This window comes from Dasypus novemcinctus, chromosome 11, assembly GCF_030445035.2.
Source record: "Dasypus novemcinctus isolate mDasNov1 chromosome 11, mDasNov1.1.hap2, whole genome shotgun sequence".
Taxonomy (NCBI): Eukaryota; Metazoa; Chordata; class Mammalia; order Cingulata; family Dasypodidae; genus Dasypus; species Dasypus novemcinctus.
In genome coordinates, this window is record NC_080683.1 from 71,545,255 (window position 1) to 71,569,224 (window position 23,970).

Here is a 23,970-nt window from a genome sequence, read left to right on the forward strand (position 1 = left end):
ACTAGTATTCTACTATAGAACTATTGTGACTCTAGCAATGGAAGAAATTGTATCATTGATGTGGAGACAGTGACCATGGTAGTTGCTGAGGGCAGGGAGAGGGAAGAAGAGATGTGATGTGGGGACATTTTCAGGACTTGGAGTTGTCTTAAATGATATTGCAGGGACAGATGCTGGATTTTATATATCCTGCTATAACCCACTGAATGGACTGGGGGAGAGTGTAAACTATTATCCGTGTAGTGCAGCAGTGCTCCAAAATGTATTCACCAAATGCAATGAATGTGCCACAATGATGAAAGAGGTTGTTGATATGGGAGGAGTGGGGGGGGGGGAGGAGGGGCTGTGGGGTATATGGGAACCACTTATATTTTTTAATGTAACATTATTTGTGATCTATGAATCTTTAAAAAAAAGACAATTGAAAAATAATTTTTAAAAATGTACCTCCAAACAATCCAGTTATTTGACCTTTAAGAAGACTATTTGGGCTCCTGATAAAATGGGAATTCTCAGTACATCTTGTCCATGTCCAGTATGACTAAAGGCTGCACACAGTTTACCAGGTAAAAAGATCATATTTTGCCAAACTTGAATGCTTAATAAAGTCTCTCCTCTGTTAATCTACTTATCTTTTTAGATGTAGTAGAATCACCATTGATCAGTTTTGCTGTATAATGGAGTGACTTAAAATGTTGGTAGCTCATCTTTTGACTGCATAACGTGACCTAAGGAAACTTAACTTATGTGCTATGATTTTAGGACTTAGTTTGTGTGATTTCTGTAAAGTAAAAGAGTAATAATATACCATAAATCCACAACTCTGTCTGTGGTAGGCACTTAAAGTGGATTGCATTCTCACAAACCAGGTTTTCAATTCGGAAGATTGGTAGTGGTAGCAGTACATTATTAGACAAGAGTTGGAAGTGAAAACTGTAAATCTTAGCCTGGTCAAGGCACTCCCAGAGATAAAACGTGTGACTCAAGCGAGAATCTGTGCAACACCTTCGTATTTCTAAACATGAACCCTGTTTCAAGCTTTGACACAGTGTCGTGGCTTGATAGAGGACAGTGTCATATGTTTTAACTTCTTTCTAAATGTCTAGCTCAGTACTCCCTTGTATTTCTGCATTGCTTAGCTTATGGTAGATACTCTCTCTCTTTAACTTTACCTATGATTTCTACACCTTGTGTCCAGTAAATTCTTTCTTCTATTGAACTTTTTTTGTTTATATTAAATAGTAATAGAGGGTAGCTGGGCATCATTCGCAGATGAGTTGTTGAACAGCAGGCTGGTTCATTCCCTTGTTCACTTCTATTTATCATGTGCATGCAATACTAGGGGTCAGGAACATCAGATTGAGGAAGGAAGATGTGCCTGCCTTCATAGAGCTTACTGCTGCCTTTTCTAGAAGTTTGATGCTAAAAGACAGCACCCTTGGTCTCATCGCCTCCACTGCTTCCAAAGGAGGCTTTGTCCTAGGGGATGCATAAGCTTCATTACATTTCATTGCTATAAAAAAAATGTAAATTTTTTTTTAAGATTTATTTTTTCTCTCTCTCCCCTTCCCCCCCGCCAGTTGTCTGCTCTCTGTGTCCATTTGCTGTGTGTTCTTCTGTGACCGCTTCTATCCTTATCAGCGGCACCAGGAATCTGTGTTTCTCTTTGTTACGTCATCTTGCTGTGTCAGCTCTCCGTGTGTGCAGTCATTCTTGGGCAGGCTGCACTTTCTTTTGCGCTGGGCGGCTTCCTTATGGAGCAGGGCTCCCCTACACATTTACTAAGAGCTTGCTGTATGCCAGGCACTCTACCACATGCTTTATATGCACTTTTATCTTCAAAACAAGTTTATGAGGTGGGTACAATTTGGAGCCCCATTTTTTCAAAAGGAAAATTGAGTTAAGTGTTTGCCCGAAGCCACTTGCCAGTGTTCAAACCCAGAACTGATTGTTTCCATGTTTGTTCTTACTCAATGTGCTCCCCAAATCCTTTGTTCTTTCCACATAGTACCTTTACCTGCTGCTACCATTGGGGAATAGACAGTTCTCCTGGTCATTAGCTCACTAACTCACCGAGTTGCCAGATTGACTTATTTTGGTTTTTACAGCTTCTAAAGAAATGTTTGATTTTGGCATTTCATGGAAAAGGAAATTTCTGAGAATAAAATGTATTCTGAATGTTTGCTATTTATCAAGTTAAATATAATCACATATATTACATGTTATAATAAATCCTCATGCCTCTAATATATTTTGCATATTTTTTCAAACTTAAAATATTCTTTAGAAAATTTCTGAACTGACAAGAGGGCAATAAACTATAAACAACCAAAGAAAATATGATTCACTATAAAAAACTTAAAAAGTGTTTAGTATAGTGAAATGGAAATGAGGATCTCCAGAAGGAGTCACAGATCATAGATTCGTGCCTCCCATTCTATACACACTAGCTAAAAATGTATAGACCTCTAAAGGGTCAAATAACTTAAAAATCACAAATTGCTAAAAGATGAATATTAATATGTTTTTAAATTAAAAAGATGTGAACTAGAATATAGCAATATAAAACAGGTTTTTAAAATTTCTCTGTATTTTTTAAAATAGCGTATTTCATTATCAATAACCAAATTCGAATATTTTCATTACACCTGTTAAGGCAAAATTGAGCTATAAAAATTAGTGATGGTGTTGCTTTGTAAATCTGTGTGTTTATTAAATTTGGCCAGTTTTCATTTGACATACCAGTCAATTAGTGGAAAAACTGATTTTCGATAAGGTGGCCATTTGTAGAATTGGTTTGCAGGCACATTGATTTTTCACTAAATAACCAAGAACACTGGCTTCCAAATTTGACCAAGCAACAGAGTCACTTGGAGCATGCGTTAAATATATCCAAAGTATTAAAATGTTTACAAGAAGTCTAGGAGCAAATTCAGGATTATACAAATTGAAATTTTATTTTGACCTATGCTTTTTAGTTATGAAATATCAGACCATCTTCTACAAGTGCAGAATTGAATTAGACTTAAAATAACCTTTTAAAAAATCCTAAAACCTACATTGTTGGTGCTCTCAGGGTTTCTGACTCAGTAGGTCTGGGGTAGTACCCCAAGAATCTGCATCTTGACACATTCTTGGGTGTACTCAGGCTTGTGGTCTGCCACCATGCTTGAAGAAGCACTGGAATAGAGTGCTTCATGTAGAGTTGGCAGGTGACAGGAACAAGAGCTATCGTTGGAATGAGGCAAGAAAAACCAAGACCAAGTGGGGAGAAGATACCACTTTCCATGTGCTGTTAGCAAGACTATTTGGGTCTGTTGTATATTGCATGGTAGCAGTGAAACCCCAGGATCCAGAGAAGGAGTGCAGGAAACCTAAACACAATCAGGGACCCGTCGTGATGACTAAATAGGATTTTGTGCACAAGGTAAGCAGTAATGTGTACACGTTACTGTGGCTGACTAGACAGCAAAGAAATTGGCTGTGTGAGGAGTCTCTTTGAAGCATTTTAAAAACCAAAATCAACCTTTAACTTGTATTTTAGTTTTCCGGTTGCTAAAACAAGTACTGTACAATGGATTGGCTTAAACACCAGGAATTTATTAGCCTACTGTTTTGAGGTTAGAAGTCCAAAATCAAGGCATCAGCAAGGTGATGCCTTGTCCTCAAAGACTGTAGTAATGGCTTTTGTGTCATATGGCAATGTCTTCCCTTTCTCCTCCAGGTTCCAATGGCTTCTGGCTTCTTCCTATGGCTTCCCCTATGTCTGAATTTCATCTGCTTGTTAAGGACTCCAGTAATGCCGATTAAAGCCCAACCTGATTCACTCTTTAACTGAAGAGATCCTATTTACAGTGGGTCCACGCCCACCAGAATGTGGACCAAGACCAAGAACATATCCAAACTGGGGTACATACTTCAGGCAACATAACCTGTTAAACTTTTTTCTTTGCTGGTCTCCCCAGGACTTAGTCTTGATCCTTTGTTTTTAAGGTCTTCTCACTTTCTCTCTCTTTTTTTCCCCACCTCAGGCAATGTTCAGTCTTTGTATGGTGGAAAGTGGAGCTGATGAGGTGAATTTACATGGTGTGACCAGCCTTGGCTTAAAGCAGGCTCTGGAGTTTGCATACACAGGACAGGTATGGTACCAAATATGAACTGAGAGGCTTAGAATTTTAACTGCACCCATCAGGATGAGATTATCCTTGAGATAATGAGATTTAGTTATTGTTCTTCATTTTCATGTTTTAAAAAAATTCACATCTACCTAACTTTATAACTACAGTGATGGAAAGGTAAGTGAAGCAATTTGATTTTTAATATGATCCAATGAACATAGTGTTTTAGTCTTAGCTTAGTGGCTTTTTGCTACAATTAAAAATATCCTAAAAGACTGACATGCAGGAAAGAGTTTACAAGATAACTTGAATTCTCAATGTAATAAACAAAGCTCAGTGATTCAATCATGACTTTATTGGCTTCAAAACAAGACAAAAATTTTGAAGTCCTCAATGGTCATGTCCCGCCTCTTGATAACCCTGTCCTCCATACACATTTCAGCATCAGTTTCAGACCTTGAGATTGAAATTTGATGGTTTGAAATTCTTATTTGTTTGTCACTAAAATTGTTGTCGATCTTGCAGGGATCTCCAGAGGGCATCCATATACATTTGAAATCTCAACTAAATCAACCCAGATAGAGAATGGATGCTTATGCTCTTTTATAAAATTTTCATTCTATCATCCAAATTGGGTTTAGTGTCTTCTGTGCTAGAATGAGGCAGAAGTTAGGGCCTCTGCTCTTGGCAGACTTCCATCATGGTGGGGGAGAGAGAGGCTCATACATAACTACATGTCCTAACAGTGATGGGAGTTAACACAGGAACAGAAGACTGACAAGTAGAGACAAAAAGGAGATAGTGATCACCTGGGACAGCCAATGCCAGACTTCACAGAAAAAAAGGCATTTGGGTCTTAAAGGATATGTAGGAGTTCACCTTTCTACTAAAATTTCTCTAGAGGTTTATTAAAGTATATGATATTGTCTACTCTCTTTCTTGGTTTTAAAAGAGTTCAGGGTATGTGTCATAGAATAACTGAAGCAACTTTGGGAGCTACAATCGTAGAAGGTAGAAAGGGCAAAACTATCCAACCAGTAGGAAGTACAAAGGGAAAAGAGAGATGTTAGACTACAAATTCAAGATCAGCCCAGCCATTTTTCTCCTGATGCAGTTAAGGTAGACAACTCTTGGTTACAGAGTTGCCAAACATTTTCTTAGTGACATGTGTAAATAATGTGTTATATGTTTTCTGGTTTACAGTGTAAAGATACCAGCTCCAAAGTGTGTTGTGGATATTTCTCTCTTTATACCTGAATTACAATTGCTCCTGCATTTGCCCATTTCTAAAGAGAGATTGGTAATCGATAGCCCATGTTTCCCTGGTATACAATGGGAATGAAATTGTAAATATTGGTTTTAGATAAAGCTACCCAAGTGAGCAGGTTTTATGCTCAACTTCATTTATAACTAAGTGATTTAAGCTTGCAGCTATAGGCTCTAAAGCACGTTTATATCATTAATAAACAAAAGATTACAACATTTGCTTGAAGGCCTAGGTAAAACACAAATTATAAATACAAAAGACTGCCCTATTGGTTGGCTTAATTGCTTTGTGGAGATTTATTCATGGTTTCTTCAGAAAGGCTATATACATGCCTATGTATATGCTTTTATGTATGCTATGCCTGTAGCACAAGGGGTCTATCTATGCAGTGGGAATTGAAAATAGCAGAAGGGGAGCTGACTTTTTGAGAGTAAGAAAACTATTTGGGGAGAGGGAGGAACTTTGCAGAAGGGCAGCCATATCAATTGCCTAGGAGTCATATGCTTTCCATGATTAAATTCTGCTAATATGAGAAAAAGAAAGCCAAGTGAGCAAAAAAATATATAGGCACTAATATAAGCACCTCATAAAAAAAGGAAGGCAGACTGAAAGACAAAGAAAGGCAAAAGAAAAAGAGAAAATAATTGATGTTGCATTTATTCTGCTCGGAGATCCCTTCTTGAGGTATGCATGCACAGACAAGCAGCAGCCTACAGCATTTAGCACTACCTGACCTCCTGAGGGGGCGGGAAGGGGGCTGATGTTTCATGGAGCATCTTCAGCAGCCAGCGTTCCCTGCTGGGCACTTTTCAGGTATTACTTAACTTCATCTTCCAAACAGCTTTGAGGAGCATGGTGGTCACATTGTAAAGGTGAGTAAGCCGCCCAGGGAGGTTCTGTGAATAGTAAATTGAGGAAGATCACTCTCCTAGTACATTTTGACCCAATTAGTCAAGCCCAGTTCTTCTAATTTTCAAATCTGTATTCCTTCTTAATGCCCTGTGTTGCTAAGAAGAGACAAAATCATATTTATCCTACTTTGTTGAAAGAGGCAGAGAAGTGTGTTAGCATTTCAGAGAGTGAATTATTTTGATGGTTCTCTCAGCCTGGAAACTGTGCCTTTCTAAACCTTGGTCCCTGAGAGTTCCAACTTGTTGTACTTATATTCTAGACATAATTACTTTTTGCTGCCGAGTAGAGTTTGGTAGTCGTCTTGGATACGCATCCAAGGCAGTTTGGTTTCTGAAATACTAAAATGACTTTTTGATAAATCTGTTTCCCCTTTGAGACATGGACACAGAAAATGACATAAAAATGAAATTCTAGTAAACTTGGGAAATCCAAAAAGCTGCTTTATTTTGCTACAAATTGAAATCAACATGAAGCAAAGAGTTTGGAGCATGGAAATGTGAAGAAAAGCATAATTCTTCAGTTTCTTAATTGCTCTTTACTACTGTAGACATTCAGTGCTGTATATTCTTCAGTCATGTGTATATAGTTTTGTAAAAACTCGGGGTCAACAGTTAAATGTACCTTGCGATAGCTGTTTCAACTGACAGTTGATTATACGTTTAGTCAGTTGTAGTAAGCATAGTATAAAATGTAGGTACTTTAAGTGTCTGAAAATGGTTGCTGTCTTGGGAGAGAAATTGGAAGTGCAGAGTGGGAGTGATGAATGAATTCTGCTGAGGGAAACGACGTATGAGTGTTCTTCCTACACACTGCTCTAAGGCTTAGCCTTCTTAAAATTGGTCCACAGATTTAATCCAGGAAATTTTAAAGGAAAAAGCAAAGTTTGCCACTAAAATGTTACATCCTCCCTAAAAATGCTTGCACTTTCTTACTAAGAAGCATACCCAGGGCTGCTCAAGCACACACTTCACCTTGGTACTGATGAGATACCTTCCTTGCATGGGGCATGGCTTGAGCAGAGCCTGGAAAGCATCACTGTCCTTGTGCAGTGTCCTTGAACAGCCACTCCACAGCTGTGATGGCAGCAGAGCCCGTGGGGAGGAAAAAAGTGACTAATGCAAGGCAGGCCCTGTTTGTTCTGGAGCTGGGAGCTAGGTTGGATGTGAATGGGGTGACATGAGCTGCCACTGAGAGGATCTTTTCTTAGGGAGAAAAAGACAAAGTGGGCTTAAGAAAACACACTTCCACTTCTCCTGGTAGGTATGAGGACCTGTCCTGGTACCTGGCCTCCCCTCTATCTCTTCACTTTTCAGCTCTGGTGGGGAGTTCATTCATGTTTCAGATCAGTCCTGAGTAGAAGAGGTGATGAGCAAGAAGGGGAAAAAAAGGATTCTGGTACCTGGGAGTAGGAATCCCTGACCAAACTAGACAAGAGGGCAGCCAGCCAGAAGCAAGCAGATACTGCCATGAAAACCCAGCCAGACAGTGAGGGCAGGTGACATTGAGGCTCTTTTCCTCCCAAAGGCCTTGAAATAAGCCTGTAAGAATTCAAGTAACTTAGGATCAAAGTAGAAGCAAATAGGGTTGAATTTAAGTTATTATTCTTTAGCTAAGAAGATGTCAAGGAAGGTAGGCTATATGCTGAGCCCTATGCTAAAAACCTTCTATTTTGTGGAGCAAGAGTTAAACCTTTGTAGCTTCCTTCTGATTTCCAGAGAACTGTCCTCTTTTTTTGTCCCTGGTAGTCTGATGGAGAGATCCTAGAAACCCAGAAAAGAGAGGAACTATGCATTGAATGATGGTGACATTTGCAGCCCCTTTAAAATTTCTTCGCTCCAAATACTGGCACTCTGCTGGTTAAGTTCATGAGCCAACTTGGCTAGGTTATCTATGTCCAGTCTCTGGTCAGACACGCACTGGCCTGACTGTTACTGTGAGGCTGTCTTGTGGATTTAAATCACCAGTAGGTTCATTACGTTCTATGGGTGATTACATTTACAATCAGCTAAGGGGATTGCCTTCAGCACTGAGAGAAGTCTTATCCAATTAGTTGAAGGCTTTAAAAGGAGATATGATTTCAATAGTCAGAAGAAAGAATTTCCATCTCTGCTTCAGCCAGCCAGCTTCTCCTGGGGGGTTCATTGAAAACCTTTATTGATGTTTCCAGCTTGCAGCCTGCCCTATGGAATTTGGACTTGCCCATCCCCACAGTCATATGAGCCAATTCCTATAATAAATCTCATAACATGTGTGTTATATATACATATACATGCATGCATTCATATACATGCGTGCATATATCCTGTTTGAATGAACCCTAATACAGTCCATTTGCCAGCCTGGAGCCATCTAAACCATCACCTGGGCATGCATCTCTGTCACATCTGGAAGAGGAAGGAGTCCCTGGTATTTATGCACCTACACTTCTGATGATTGAACAACCACAGCTGTTGGCACCACCACGTCAGTAAAAGAGCTCATCTCTTTGGGGACACCCATCTTAAATACCTGTTCCCAACTCAGTGAATTCTTTATTGTAATACTCACAAGGAAATATTGTGTAACTACTAACAGAAATATTTTGAAGCCTATTAGAAATCTAGAAAAATATAATATTCAAGTGATATACACACACACATATAGCTATAATTGTAATCATGTAAAAATATTTATGCAATCAAGGAATTGAAAATTAAAGGAAACTACTTCTTAATTTCCATGCTTTTACGTTGCAAAGTTTTTCTTTCTGATTCTCCTTTGGTTCTTTCATAAATTCATTTTTTTCTCTATAGCCCTGATAAGGCATATGCTGTAGCCTTACATTTTGACGATCATTGAAACTGTATTTGCTCTCCACAGCAGTGTACCTTTCTCTGGAGACCTGAGCATCAGGCCTGGCTGCAGAGTGACAGGAGTCCTAATTGGAGTTGCTTTCCTATGGACCATCCCTTCAGGGATCTATGTGTCACTTTATATGGGAAAAGTCCCCATCAGATTTACTTAGAAACATAACCTGGATGAGCTAAATGTTAGCACATGAAACAAATCTGGGAGACATTTTTCTTATATTCTTCTCTTGGGAGCAGTGTTAAAACTTATTCAGGGGTTTAAATTTTTAGCTGCAGAATCCTTTCTTTACCTGGCAGTACCTACCGAAGCCCAGCAAATAAAGGCCCCCAGGGCACCTCCACTGTGCCCCAGGCTCTGGAGAACAGAGTCTGAAATACACATTCTCAGGAAGGATGTTCTGAATTGTGCTGAAAGTGATCATTTTCTTATGACCTTTGCTTGTCTGAGCTGTCCCAGAGCTCATAACTGCATTGTTTACATCGAAAGTCTGAGCAGAGTGAAACAAAGGGAGAAACTTTTGAATTTCATCAGTGACGTTTTGCTTTCCTGGATGTTTTGAAAGTGTTTTTTACCTTTTCAGTGATTTTTATCAGTGGATTATTTAAAGAAATAAGCCAGTTTGTCTGCGTCCTGTTTGGGGATGAAGACATCAGTGTCGTCAGTGTCAGCCCCCTGAGCAGACGAGAGCCCTGCCCGTGGTCATTAGAGGCCACTTGCCAAATGGAATTTTTGTGACTTCCCAAAGTGTCAAGTAATATAATCCTTGACATTGTTTGCTGATCAAAAAAAAAAGTGAGGAGGACAGGTTGGGGACTTGGTTGGTTATAGTGAAAAAGTGAGAAATGAGCTTTTAGAAGGCCAAGCCTGGACTGAATCCCAGAAGCTTGCTCTTCTAAGCTGAGGACTCAAAAAAGCTTCACTGGGCCCGAGGCCTGTCTGCTCCTCGTGGAGAAGAGCCGATTCAGGTGAAGCGTGTTCGTGCCGGAGGACCTCCTTCCCAAAGAGCAGGGCCAGTTCTGTGTCTACTCTGTGCCAGCCTGTTCTCCTTATTAAATCTGCTTGTGCTGTCTGGTCAGAATGTACTGAGGCTCTACTCCAAGAATTATAAAGCCATTTGTTCAGGCAGATCAGCATCAAAATGTTGCTGTTGAAGAAGTGTCCTCTGAGCCACGCGTCTGAGTTTGGCTTGGTAATGAAACTGATATTTTGATTTTTAAAATGCATCCTGTTTTTTCCCTAACAATTTACAAGTCTTAGGTTTTCCTGGTAGTCTGTAGCCCCCCTGCAGAAATGGGATGAACTCCATACCCCACATCAAAAAATTTGATCTGGTTGTTGAAACTGATGATGCCACATGCACACACACGGAGATTATGGAAAGGTTTATTACTTATTTAATGAGACTTTTGGGGGAAGAACAGGGCAGTTTTTGGGTAGGTCCAAAATTCACTTGAGAGAGCAAGAGTGGGTGGCTGGCTTTGGCCTTTATCGTGGTTAAGGACTGTGACTGGGGTGAAGGCTCTCTCCTTTGGGGAAGGGGCTTGCCTGGTTTGTCTTCCGATTAGCACCAAAGGAGGGAGCTTTTGGGCTTTCTTGTAGATTTTCCCAGATCTGAGGCAAGAGAGGAGGAGGGCGTGGTGAGGTTTGAACGCTGACAGCAGTCAGACATCAAAGATAGAGTCAGACTCAATTACATTCATTTGTCTGGAGTATTAGTTGAGGAATAACTGCCTTTTGGAACATGTATTTCATGAAGCTCAGTCCCTAATGAAAACAGTGTGTTTTGAACAATTCGCCTGTAGCACCTAGAAATCTCTTTTGGCCCTGATTCTGGGCTGAGAGACCCCGAGTGGGTCAGTGGGTTTGTGTTCCTCAGTACAAAGCCTGCCCACGACTGACATGGTGAGGGTCTCTGAGATATTATTAGATGACGAGGAGTGTGGCCCGCTGTGTTTTAGCTTTATCTTCATTTTATAAAACTTCATTCAAACGAGCCGGATCTGTTGCCCTTCTTTCCTCCACTCTCCTTCCTATCTCTCTACCTCCATCCCCACCCCACGGCCAGGATAGGGAATGGAGAAGTATTTCCTTTAGGCTCTTGATGATAGTTTTGTTTTCATAAGTGGGGCAGTAACCAATAGGTCCTGCTCTGGCAGACTTCCTCCAAAGTAGAAGTGGCTTAAATCTAGCAACTTGAAACAGCTGGCATCAACCAACTTATTAAGAGTTGCCTCAGGGTGGGGTCTGCTCTTCTGTGCACTCGTTTCCCTTGGATGCTTTGGCAGGAAGTTGCAGTAGCAGATAGCTTATAAATTCTGATGTACTGCTGAGATTTCCCCTTTGCCGTGGTAGGTAAGGAATAACTCCTGTTTTGAAATATTTCTAAATGGAAATCATTACAGCTACGTTCTGCCTTGATCATTGGAATATCTGAATGTTGGCTGCACTCAACCATTTCCTAAGGAAATTCTGATGCATGCTTTAGGTGCTCCTTCAAATCACCTCTGAATGGAGGGAGTTTAACCATTTATTTAGTGGAGACTCTTGTTTGGCTCCTTAATTTTCATAAGTCAGCCTATTGATGTATTTTTAAAGTACATGAATCTTTTTCTCTACGCAACAAAAACACTTGCACTCCAGCCTCAACAGCTGAACAGCTCTTTACTAGAAGTTCGTTTGGGAGAAATTGTACGCATAAAGGATTCCTCAGAAAATATGCAATTCATCCATCCATTTGGTTTTTGGATGCTCAACCTCATCACATCTATTAAAAGGCCACCTTTACTATCCTAAAAGGAAATTCTTAGATAATATCAATTACCTACACAAATTAGTTTAAAAACAATAGAATACCCATAATCTAAAGAACAAATAGAAGGAGACATAGTAAAAATATTATACATTTCGGTATGTACCTTCTGGGATACAACTCTTCCAGAAGTCATAATGAAATAGTCACATGTCTACCCCTGCCTGTGGATACAGGTATGTTGTGCTTATGGTACAACATGATTTTTCCAAACAATGAACAACTTGTAGTAAAATTCCAAACAACATAAGCAGCAGTCCTCCCTTGGGTCCTTAGGGTGGTAATATTTCTGGAAAATTCAGGGCAAGCTGACCCTGAACAACAACAACTGAGTAATTTCTGGGCATAGATCTTTATTAACAAGTTTCCTCCTACGTGCATAGCCAGCAGTGCATTCAGATGTTGGTAAGATACAGGCAACTCTTTGTTATTGGTGATTGACCACTGCCTAGTAAATGCCAGCAGTGTCCCTCTCCCTAGGACAATCAAAAATGCCCATTGGGGTTTCCAAATTGCCCCCTAGAAGGTAGTCCTGCCTCCACTGAGAACCACTGATCAGGATATTTGAAATTTTTCACTTGGATTGAAGCAGCGTTTTAGTTTGCTAAAGGCTGCCAATGCAATATACCATAAACTGGTTGGTTTTAATCATCAGAGTTTATTAGGGTAAAATTTACAGTTCCAGGGCTGTGAATGTCCTGATCAAGGCATCATCAGAGATGCTGTCTCACTGAATTGCAGCTGAGGGCAATCAGGCACACCCCTCTGTCCCCCTCCTCTTTCAGCTTCAAGCTCCTCCATGGGCCTACCCTCTTGGGAGCTTCATTGCTTCAGGTTGTGCTGCTCCACTGATTCCAGCCTCCAGACTCTCCCTGGGCCTCTCTCTCCCCCTCTTTCAGCCTCTCAGGGTTTCTGCAGTTGTAGGCGATCCTGGAGTCCTCTCGCACAGCAGGGTAAGACGGCGGCGCTCTGTCTCTGTGTTCCATGTCTGTAAGACTCCAGTAAAAGCATCAGGGACCACTCTGGGTCGCACAGTCTAATCAAGAGCCTTGCTGATCTAATCAAAACTGCTCTAGCCCACAGGTCCCTTGACTGAATCTAATAAAAATGTCCTCCAAGTATTAGGTTCACCCACACAGGAATGGGTTAGCTTAAGAACGTAATTTTCTGGGGTGCACAAAAGACTCAAACCAGGACAGGGAGAAAATCAGAAAATTAGTATTGGGGTTTTAAGGAATCTCATGATGAAATTTTATTTTTTATGCAGTGCTCTGTAAAATAAACTTTGCTATTGTTGAAAGTGTACCCAGATAGGGAAGTGGATGGGGGTCACACAATTGGGCTCCTGTCTACCATATAGGAGATTCAGCGTTCGATTCCCCGGACCTCCTGGTGAAGGCAAGCTGGCCCAAGCAGAGAACTGGCTCAGCAAGATGATGCAACAAAAAGAAACACAGAGGAGAGGCAATAAGAGCTACAGCAGACCAGGGAGCTGAGGTGGTGCAAGAGATTGAGCAACTCTCCCCCATTCTGGAAGGTCCCAGGATTGGTTCCCAGTGCCACCTAAAGAGAAGATGAGCAGACACAGAAGAATGCACAGTGAATGGACAGAGAGAATAGATAATGAGGGGATGGGAGTGGGGGAATGAATAAATAAATCTTTTTTTAAAAGTGTGATCAGATAGATCTTTTAAAAATTCTCCTAATGTCTACAGGAAAATTCCCATTAGTTCTCAGGGCCTGGAGAAGCTAGGATTCTCCTTAGTATTTGTACATTTTTATCTTTTTAGCCATATTTCCTTTTTAGCTTTGATGCTCAGAATTTTAAAGCCATGTTTGCAGCCTACTTTTAATAGTTGAGAGGAGATGTAGTTAGAAATCTCTCTCTCTCTCATAGAGAGAGAGAGAGATATCTGGTTGTACTTTTTTTAAAAAAAGATTTATTTATAAGTAGGCATGAATAAAGTGGTACTATATATTCCCCCTTAGTTCTACCTATGAAAATGAAGTATCTCCAAAGTTTCAAGTTGTTCTACACATAAATCCACAAAAGAATAAGAGGCATGTAAATTCTATAAAAATATTTTTCCATGAAAAATCACCAAAATGTTATACAACCTAAATAAGAATGAAAGTTAAAAAAAAAAGTATGCACACCACTTCTTGCTAACGTACATATTGCTTATAATTATGTTTCCTTCTAGTCTTTGCCCATGTGCCTAAATACTTATTTTATGTAGATTTTTGTGATTATAATTTTCTTCAATTTCTTTTGGTATTAGATAAGATATAAATACATTTACCCACATGTACATAGAATATAAATATATTGCCTTTTGTACATCTAGTTTTTTCCTTCTCTTGGATTATTTTTAAGTAATTGCACAGACCTGGCATTATGTGTTAGAGAGAAAGAACATATATTTTTAGTGGAACTTGCCTTCTGAAAGTTTTTACAATAGTTACTGCTGGGTCATGACCTTTTTTTCCCCTTTTTAACTTAAAATAGAATTCTTGAGCCCCCTGCTGGAAGCATTTAATATTTGTATAAAATAACAGAGTATATGGCTTTACTGTTCTAAAGGTAAGTTTTTTAAAAATTAATTAATTAAATTGTAGTTTTTTGAAGCTACATAGAGCACAAAAAATGTTACATTAAAAAATAAAAGCGGTTCCCGTACACCCCCCCCCCACTCCTCCCACATCAAAAACCTCTTTCATCATTGTGACACATTCATTGCATTTGGTGAATACATTTTGGAGTACTGCTGCACCACATGGATGATAGTTTACTTTGTAGCTTACATTCTCCCCCAGTCCATTCAGTGGATTATGGTGAATATATCATGTCCAGCATCTGTCCCTGCAATATCGTTTAGGACAACTCCAAGTCCTGAAAATGCCCCCACATCACATCTCTTCTTCCCTCTCCCTGCCCTCAGCAACTACTGTGGCCACTTTCTTCACACATACATTAAAGGTAAGGTTTCCAAAAAAAGGAAGCAATCTGATGATAGCAAAAATATATGATCTGTGTGGTTAATGTCAATATAAAAAACAATTGATCAACTTTTGAGAAGAATTTTTATTGCAAGTATTAATAGATTTTTCTGAGGAGAATAAAAAGGTCATTCGATTGAAAGAATAACTTGAAAATGTGTTGATTGTGCTAATTCAGGGTTTTTTTGGTTTTGGATGCACGTCATAAAAATCATCCATTTATATTCTCAAATTTAGATTCACTAATTCAACAAACACAGTGACTACTTTCTAGAGTGGGTCGAACTGTGATTTGAAATGCCAAATGAACACAGTTGCATTTATCAGAAATTATTTGCATATGGAGTTGTTCGTGGTATAGTGAAGTATCTAAAGATGGTCTGTGCTCCAGAATTATGCTAATTCAGATAGGAGCATGAACATTGTTAACCTCAGTACTACACAGAGCACTGCTTGAAAAAGAGAGGGCTAATTTGCACTTTTTTAAGGAGAAAAGGTATCCATTTGTTCTGTAGTAATTGAAGAGATAGAAATCATGAAAAATTGATCATAACTGTGCATCCCTATTTTGACATGTGTCTGTCAGGACAGAAAGTATTTTGTCATACTCAGTTTCAACACAACCGCTGACCTCAGAGGGTACCAAGCTTGAGTCCAGCCTGTAGCATCTTTGGATGATTATTAGTTAAGTCCATCTATAAAATCAACTCAACTGACTGTTGCTGGAAAAAGTCATTGTTTTCACTTCAAAGCCATGCTCAAATCTCAGATGGGCCCTCATCCCTGCAAAGCAATATTAATCTGTGTCTCTAGTGTGAGTTTGCTTTTCCTCTTTCTCAGATGTTTCTCGTTCTGTCTTCTCAAATACTGCCTCACCCACGACCCCACTTCCAATACACACATCACAAGAAAGACTCGCCTCGCCTTCCTTCAGGAACTAGGAGCAGATCCGTACCTTCTGCGCGTCGTGGCACTCAGCACCCCTGCTTCTTCATACACAATCTCTGCCGTCCGTTTGCCACACTGGAAAAGGCGACTCTGCACTGTCAGAGGTGAAACTCTCCAGATGAGCTCTGGATTCCATTCTTTCTGACCCTCTCAGACACTACTCCTGTAGTTCTCCCCCCTTTCTTGTCTAGTAGTGATTTCTCCTCTACTGGATCATTCCCCGCAACATATAAATACATGCTCTCTCTCTCATCTTTAAAACTGTTTCTTGTTCTTATATTCCCCTTCAGTTACCATTAGTTCACAGCAGAATTTATGAAAAGGAGTTGTATCAACTTTGCTTTTGTTTCCTCATTTCTGTCTCTTCCACTCACCAAGTCTGGAGATTTCCATCTCCAGATTTCACTGAAACCATTCATAATCATCACAAATATTGCCAGATCCAAAGAGAACTTCTTGTCGTGCTTGACCTCTCAGCTCCGTTCAGCACTCCACCTGCCTTTCGTTGAAGCCTTTTCTCTCCTGGCTTTTGTGACACCAGACTCTCAGGCTTTTGTTCTGTACCCCCGCCACTCTTTTCCAGTTGTCTCTCTCTCCTCCTTCTCCCTCTATGGTGATAATCCAGACCAGTGTTGTTTGGTATGATTTATTCTGTTAGCTCCCAGTCCCCACCTAGGCTGTAGACCAGGCATCAGCAAACTTTTTATGTGAGGGGCCAGAAATTAAATATTTTAGGTTCTGCAGGCCACATGAAGTCTCTGTTACAGCTCCTCATCTCTGCTGTTGTAGCATGAGAATAGCCAGGCACAGTCCATGGGTGTTCTAAAAAAACTTTATTTATGGACACTGAAATTTGAATTTCATGTAATTTCCATGTGTCAACATGTTCTTTTGTTTTTTTGGTTTTTTTTTGGTTTTTTAAATTTAAAAATGTTAAGACCATTCTTAGCTCATGGGACATAAACAGGTGGTGGGCAGATTTGGCCTCTAAGCTATGACCTCCCACAGGCCAATATCATTATTGGACTACTAACAGGTATCACAAACTTAACATATACCCCCAAACATATACCTCCAAAACATAACCCTTAGCCTTTCTTCAGACTCTTTCTTCTTTTGCCGGTCGATGGTACCATACTCTTCCCACTTGGTCAAAACCTAGACTGTGAGTACCAAGGTGACGGGATGCTTGTCAGTCGGGTTTTGTCTCGAGGGCCATCTCCACAGTGCCTAGAACGGTCCCTGGCTCACTGTGGGCACTCAGAGAAGATGTGTTGACCAAATGGATGAAATTTTCTGCCTCTATTTCCTCATCTGTCATTTCCTATCGGGGTAATATTTACACTGTGGGGATGGGAAGTGGAGAAGAGTATAAGAAGGAGAGAAAACATAAATGAAATACCCACAAGGTACTTGAGATGTTGAAGACAGTAGATACCAGCAGGAGGGGTGGTTATTTGTGAAGTAGACTTTTTTTTTCATGGAATTAATAACAGTAACAATAATAGCTTCTTTTCGGGTTCTAAATGTTTTGCATGGATTTTTATGAGGGTAAGTAATAGTAGTCTTCCATTTTTTATAAGATGACACAGAGCAGACAACCGGGTGCCGGCATAAATAAAAGCCACCTGAAGACTCAGAACTTAAGGAATCACTAATCAAGGCACTTGTTAACTGTATACAATACCCAATCCAAAGATTACCTTTGTTTAGACATATTATTGTAGCTATTAGTTGTAATGTCTGTTGTGTCCTTTTATTCAACTCCTTCAATTAGGTAACCCCTAATGAGGATTAGCCTATGACCAGTATTCCCAGGGAGGCTTTGACTTCTAATATTTCCTGGGAACTGTATCTTTCAAACCTATCAATTCTTTTTTTTTTTTTTTTTTTTTTTGTAAATAATTCTAGAACTCCTGCATTTAAAGGTGTAATCCTAGGATGCTCAGCAGCAATGAAAATGAAATAAGTAGGATGGACCCTGCCACCAAGGTCTCATAGGTTCAACATGAGATAAGATGCATATATTTCGTCAGGGCAAAAATACTTCCTATTAACTGTTTCTATTTCATGCAGCTAACATTTTTGATGATGGATTATAAAACTGATACTGTGCTAAGTACCATGACTACACTCTGACCATCAAACTAACATCCATTTCCCCTTTTTTCTTTATGAAGGGCTCCAGTGGATTTGGCACAATAATGCATCTAGCCATAAAAAGACAATTTCCCATGCTCTTTGGCAGCTATGGGTAGTAGGGAAGACACAGGTGTGCGCTGTGCCAATGAGATGTAAATAGAAGCCTGTGGCAGTATGCAAGAAACCTACTGTTTTCTGATGAATAACGACAAGCTCAACTGGCACAAAATTTGCTTTTTTCCCTGTCTTTTCTTTCTGTTTGGAATGCAGTTGCAATACCTGGCAATATGCAGCCATTTTTGTGACCATGAACCAGGGAGTTTAAAATTGGCCACACTGGAAACTATAAGGCACTTGGTTGCTAGGCACCCTAAGCTTCCTAATTCAGTTTTTTTTTTTTCTAATTCAGTTTTGTGAGGAAAGTAAACCTCATACTTTAAGCCATTTTGTTACATGTAATCATGCACAGTAGTAATGACACACATGCATTTTCACATTTAGTCCTTAAAACAGTGTTATGAGGTAGGTATTGTTATTTTCATTGTACAAATACAGAAGCAAACAGAATTGAATAGGTCTCCCAAGTTCATTCTTCCACCAAGTGTAGGAGCCAGGGTTGAATTAAACCAGTGTGACTTCAAAGCCCTTGGGCTTAATTAGACATCTGTAGCAATTTGGAGGCCTGAGAGATTAGTTCCCACTGGGAGTTGGGGTGGGGTAAGATCTTGCAAAGCTTTGTATAGAAAGTGGATTTGAGTTGGATCTTAAAGAATGGTCAAGATTTTGACATATGGGGACTGAGGAAGTAAGGAGAAGGGATTCGAAGTGTGGTGGTGGGGAGAACTATCACTTGAATATGGAGAACAGTGGGCTCGTGGCTTCTGCAAGGAGATCATAATATTGCAGAGTTGTTACTAAGTTTTAAAAAATAGGTTTGGGGGGGCAAATCATGAGGGCTTCTGAATACAAGACTAAAAACTGAACTGCATTTTAAAATTCAGACCTGGATTTATTGAAAATGGTGAATTCTAGTCATCATTGCTCATGATAAGCTTATCAGGAAGTAAAATTTGTATTTTTATTATCCTTACATGAGTTCTTTTTTTTTCTTTTTTAAAAAATAAACTTAAGGTAGCAGTTGTACAGGTACCTGAATAATTTAGAAAATTTTTGCTTTAAACATGGCGCCACCTTGTGGATAAAAGCCTGTAGTGTCGTTTTTGGCAGATTCTCATAGATCTCTTGCTTAATGTTCTCAATGTCAATAAGTTGTTCTTAAGAACTTTATGTAGAAGGCTTTTATGTGCTTTGAAGATCTGATCATTATACAGTTATTTCTGCTGTAGTTTGTAAGTTCTAAATTGTGGAAAATTTCCATTTTGCTATATAGTACAGAAAAAAAAATCCACAGAAAAAGTATAAAGAAGGAAAATGAATTAATTAAGAATATTCTTATAAATGGTATTACACTGCATTTCATTTAAAGTTGCATGATGTTATGCATGTACTTGTATGTCTATTCAATAAAGACCTCAGTTGTCTGCCTTAAACATGCTCAATTCCTTCAGCCTACTCTAACCCACACACCCAGAAGTAACTAATTTAAAAGTCTCCTAAAGCAAGAAACGAGTACGAAGGACTTGAAGAACTGAAGATAAAAATACCTGAAGATGCCACTGAGACTTACCATGGCTATTTAAGACAGTCCCTCCTGGCAACAAATCTAAGAAGTGAGGTAAAAGGAGGAAGGAAGATAAAGAGAACCACAAAAAACAGCATCTTGAGAGTGGATGCATGGCAGTGTGTAAGGATGAGAGGAAGAAGGAATGTCAGAGAGGCCTGGGGGTCGTGTGTGCCCCTGCTCCCCCCATCAGTCCTAGCTCTCCACTCCCAGAGCCCAGGCAGGTGTGCCCTGTGCCCTGACTGAACTGGCCCATCTCCTTATCCCATGTGTGCAGACCCAGCCTCAGGCACCACGTACCCCATCCTTCACATGTTTCTGGCCTGAAACTCAACCTGCCTGAATATATTGCTGGGACCAGGGCCCCAAATTGTATTCTAGTCTGGAGGGCCTTCATTAAAGATTATGTAAATTAAACTGCCTGTTACCCAGCTGCATTGGTGGCCAGAGGACACATTTGTTCAGGGTGTACAAGAGGCACTTTTTACCAGCTGGGTGTTCAAGCCACTTCGTCACGGAATTCTCATGTCACGATGCTCGTCAGGCACCTTTAGAGACTTCTACCTTCTACTGAATTTATGGGCTTTACCCATGTTGCATTATCACTCAACCCATCGCCATGCTGAGCCCAGCTGCTGGCTGGTTCTTCCTCCCTAAATGACCAAAAATGAGTGTGGAGTCAGCCTGCGGGGGGGGGGGGGGTCAGCTGTGGCGGGCTCTTCCTCGGGTCACGTGACCTTGCCCAGCCACACGCTGAGGAAGGGGTTCCTGGGCCGACCCAGGTGATGAGGTGGTAGCCTCCCGTTTCCCTCTTTCAGGTGCAGCCCTTGTGTGCTGCCACCTGGAGGTCAAGTGTGGGTAGTGAGTAGGGCAGAGAGGAGACTCTGCAGGTGGCCTTGTGGATGAGAGGAACCTGTACCCCACTTTAAGCTTGGTCCTAGTTGCATCAAAATCTTTTTCTCAAAACTAGAGAAGCCCTGCCACTGCCTCCGCACAAACAGGTGAGCGTTATTGAGGGGAGAGACGATGCCTGGGCTGGTTTGGCTTCTTTGAGGCTTTTCACCTTCCCTACTGGATGCCAGACTACCTAGCTTTATATATCTTGGGTTTTCATGGTCTCTTCTATTGTTAAGACCTCTTGACTTGTCTATTGTTTATGCCGCCATCGGAATGAAGCCGCTCGGTTTTGACGAGTGACTGGATGCGAGGAGCCACCAACCAGCCTTCACTCCCAGCTCAGCGCTCCGAGCCTGGCCCCCAGCGGACACCCTTCCTGTAGGGCTGAGTACCTCCCTCCCGCCCCTCCTGCTCCGAGGGCTGGGCTCTCCCACTGAACTGTACCCTGATGGTCACGAGTGTTCTAAAGGTGTGAACACAGCCAGCAGACGCTCTGCAGCACTTAAATCTGCAGGCCTGCCTTGTCCCTGTAAACCAGGTATTTTGAGATCCCTTCCTTCTACAGAAGGCTGTTGTTCTTTTGGCCAGTTCTCCAGTTAGGTGATAGATTAAATTGCCACACTAAATTAAACCTCTCTCTGTATTCCTTCCCAAGCACCAAGTCTCTGGAAAATATATTACAACAACCAGCCACCAAACATCAACAGAGCTGAGTTTAAAAGACTCAAGTGCAAGTGAGGGCTCAAACACTGGCGCTGTTTGCGGGAGTGAGAACTGCCCCCATTAAAAGCACTCTGTGATTTTCTGCGCTAAGACATCCTTTAGAAAAACTTAAGTTATGATGAGAGAATGAACAAAAAACAAAACAACCACTGCAGAACACCAGGCGGAAACCAAAAACAATCCCGGTATGGTCTCTGAGGTGCCCGTTTCTCAAAGTGCACCTGCTGGAGGTGTCCCACGTGCTGTGGAATATTCATCTTGTCTCCCTGTGATATCTGTCTTTGTGTTTGGCATTAACGAGCCTTGGAGGTTATCATGAATGCCAGTTGTGTGAAATAAGCACAACTGACAGGATTTAAAGGCTAAGACTAACCTTTCTAATCTATCTATTCCCCGTTCTGTGCCTTAGGCCATGCCTCTTCTTCAAGAATATACTACACCCTTGCTCCCGTAATGGGAGTTGCACTAATTTCCTGAATGTCAGTCAAGCCTCCCTCCTTGAAGAGTTGTGGAAATTCAGATTTCTCCTTCTGACTAGATGGAAAAGGAGCTGTAAAGAATATTTAGAGATCGATTTGGAGGGAAGGTAACAGAGAGGATTCGTCTGTGAAATATACACGGAGATCCCAGCTACCTGTAGAGGATTCCCTTCTTGGGTAGGCGGAGACGAGGCATCTAGCCCCGCTCGGTGGGGCTGAGCCAGGCCGGGCCGGGCCGCGGTAGCGCTTGGAGCCGGGCGGGGCCGGTGCAGGCCCCGGCTGCGGGCCGCGGTAGCGCTTGGAGCCGGGCGGGGCCGGTGCAGGCCCCGGCTGCGGGCCGCGGTAGCGCTTGGAGCCGGGCGGGGCCGGTGCAGGCCCCGGCTGCGGGCCGCGGTAGCGCTTGGAGCCGGGCGGGGCCGGTGCAGGGCCACGGTAGCGCTTGGAGCCGGGCGGGGCCGGTGCAGGCCCCGGCGGCGGGCCGCGGTAGCGCTTGGAGCCGGGCGGGGCCGGTGCAGGCCCCGGCTGCGGGCCGCGGTAGCGCTTGGAGCCGGGCGGGGCCGGTGCAGGCCCCGGCTGCGGGCCGCGGTAGCGCTTGGAGCCGGGCGGGGCCGGTGCAGGCCCCGGCTGCGGGCCGCGGTAGCGCTTGGAGCCGGGCGGGGCCGGTGCAGGCCCCGGCGGCGGGCCGCGGTAGCGCTTGGAGCCGGGCGGGGCCGGTGCAGGCCCCGGCGGCGGGCCGCGGTAGCGCTTGGAGCCGGGCGGGGCCGGTGCAGGCCCCGGCGGCGGGCCGCGGTAGCGCTTGGAGCCGGGCGGGGCCGGTTCAGGCCCCGGCTGCGGGCCGCGGTAGCGTTTGGAGCCGGGCGGGCCCGGGTCAGGTCGCGGCGGGTACGGAGCCGGGCAGGGCCGGTCCAGGCCGCGGTGGCGGGAGGTGGATGCCGGAGCCGGCTGGGCCGCTGTAGCGAGTGGAGCTGGGCGGAGCCAGGCCAGGCCAAGGCGGCGTGAGGAGCCGGGCAGAGCCGGTCCAAGCCTCCGCGGCTGGCGGAGCCGGGCCTGCGGAGGGGTTTCTGTTTTGTTTTTTTTTTTTTTTTTTGAGCATCTGCAGTACTGGGGAGTTCGTGGGCCCTGGGCGGCCTATTGGGGGTTTGTGGGAAGGGAGGTGCTTGCAGACCCATTTGGGCAGACAGACGGGGGGGTTTTAGGGCAAAGCGGGGGGAAGTTGTTGTTTTAGATAGTGTTGCAATTGTGACACGTGTGTACCTGTATCTCTCTTCTCCCTATCCGTTCCCCACCGTTTGCCCATCCTCTTTTTCTTTCTTCCTTTCTTCTTGCCTTTCTTTTTTCTTTATTATAATTAGGTTTTTTTTTTTTTTATTTTTCGGTTTTCTCTTTCCCTCTTGTCCCTCATCTTCCACTTATTTTTACTTTAATTCAAGTATACAATAGGTGCTACAGGGAACACCTCACATTTGCTGGGTTTTCCCATCCTCCACTGCCTCATTTCTGTGTGAACTGATTTAGGCTACCTACACTATCCCCCTTCCCCTGCATCTTGATATCCACTATCATCTACTGTCTCTCCTATATTCCACCCCCCACCTCCCGTTCTTTGATCCACAAAGTGTCTAACTCTTAATTTCTAATACCTTTGTTCTGTTTTCTGTCTATTATCCACTCTTGAAACTATTACCTTTCTTTTCTTTTTCCCTCTCTCATGAAAACAATAGCTGTGTAGTTCATACCATATTCCTCCCAAATTCAGTCATCAACTTCATAAAAGGTACTCTACCTACAGCTATAACTCTATACAATCTACATGAATCTAACCTCCATCCTTCCAGATCTCATATTCCTGCTTTATTAACATACATCACCAATACAACTTTACACTTTTCCCTTGCTTACACAATTGCCTTTCCCCAACACTAATACTTTCCTCTAAAGTGAACTTAACCAACAACAAGTAACTAGAATAAGAAGAAAAAAGTGACAAAGAGAAGATATAACACCTGTGCAAAAATAACAACTAATTAACCTCCAAGAGCAGACAAAGAAGCTAAGGAACTGATTAAATTCATCAAAATAAAGAGATGACCAGGAAGCAACAAAAATCTACGAACCAAACCAATAATCAGGAAAACATGGCTGAA

The 23,970-nt window shown here is 42.1% G+C and overlaps 1 protein-coding gene across 4 annotated transcripts in view; it reads left to right on the top strand.

Moving 5' to 3' along the window:
* KLHL32 (kelch like family member 32) overlaps positions 1-23,970 on the top strand; it is a 255,100-nt gene that overhangs the window by 124,271 nt on the left and 106,859 nt on the right. For all 4 annotated transcript variants that reach the window (XM_058307167.2, XM_058307168.1, XM_058307170.2 and 1 more), the window contains one exon: positions 4,032-4,139. In XM_058307167.2, coding sequence (XP_058163150.1) covers positions 4,032-4,139 — 108 coding nt within the window. The remainder of the gene's footprint in view (positions 1-4,031; positions 4,140-23,970) is intronic.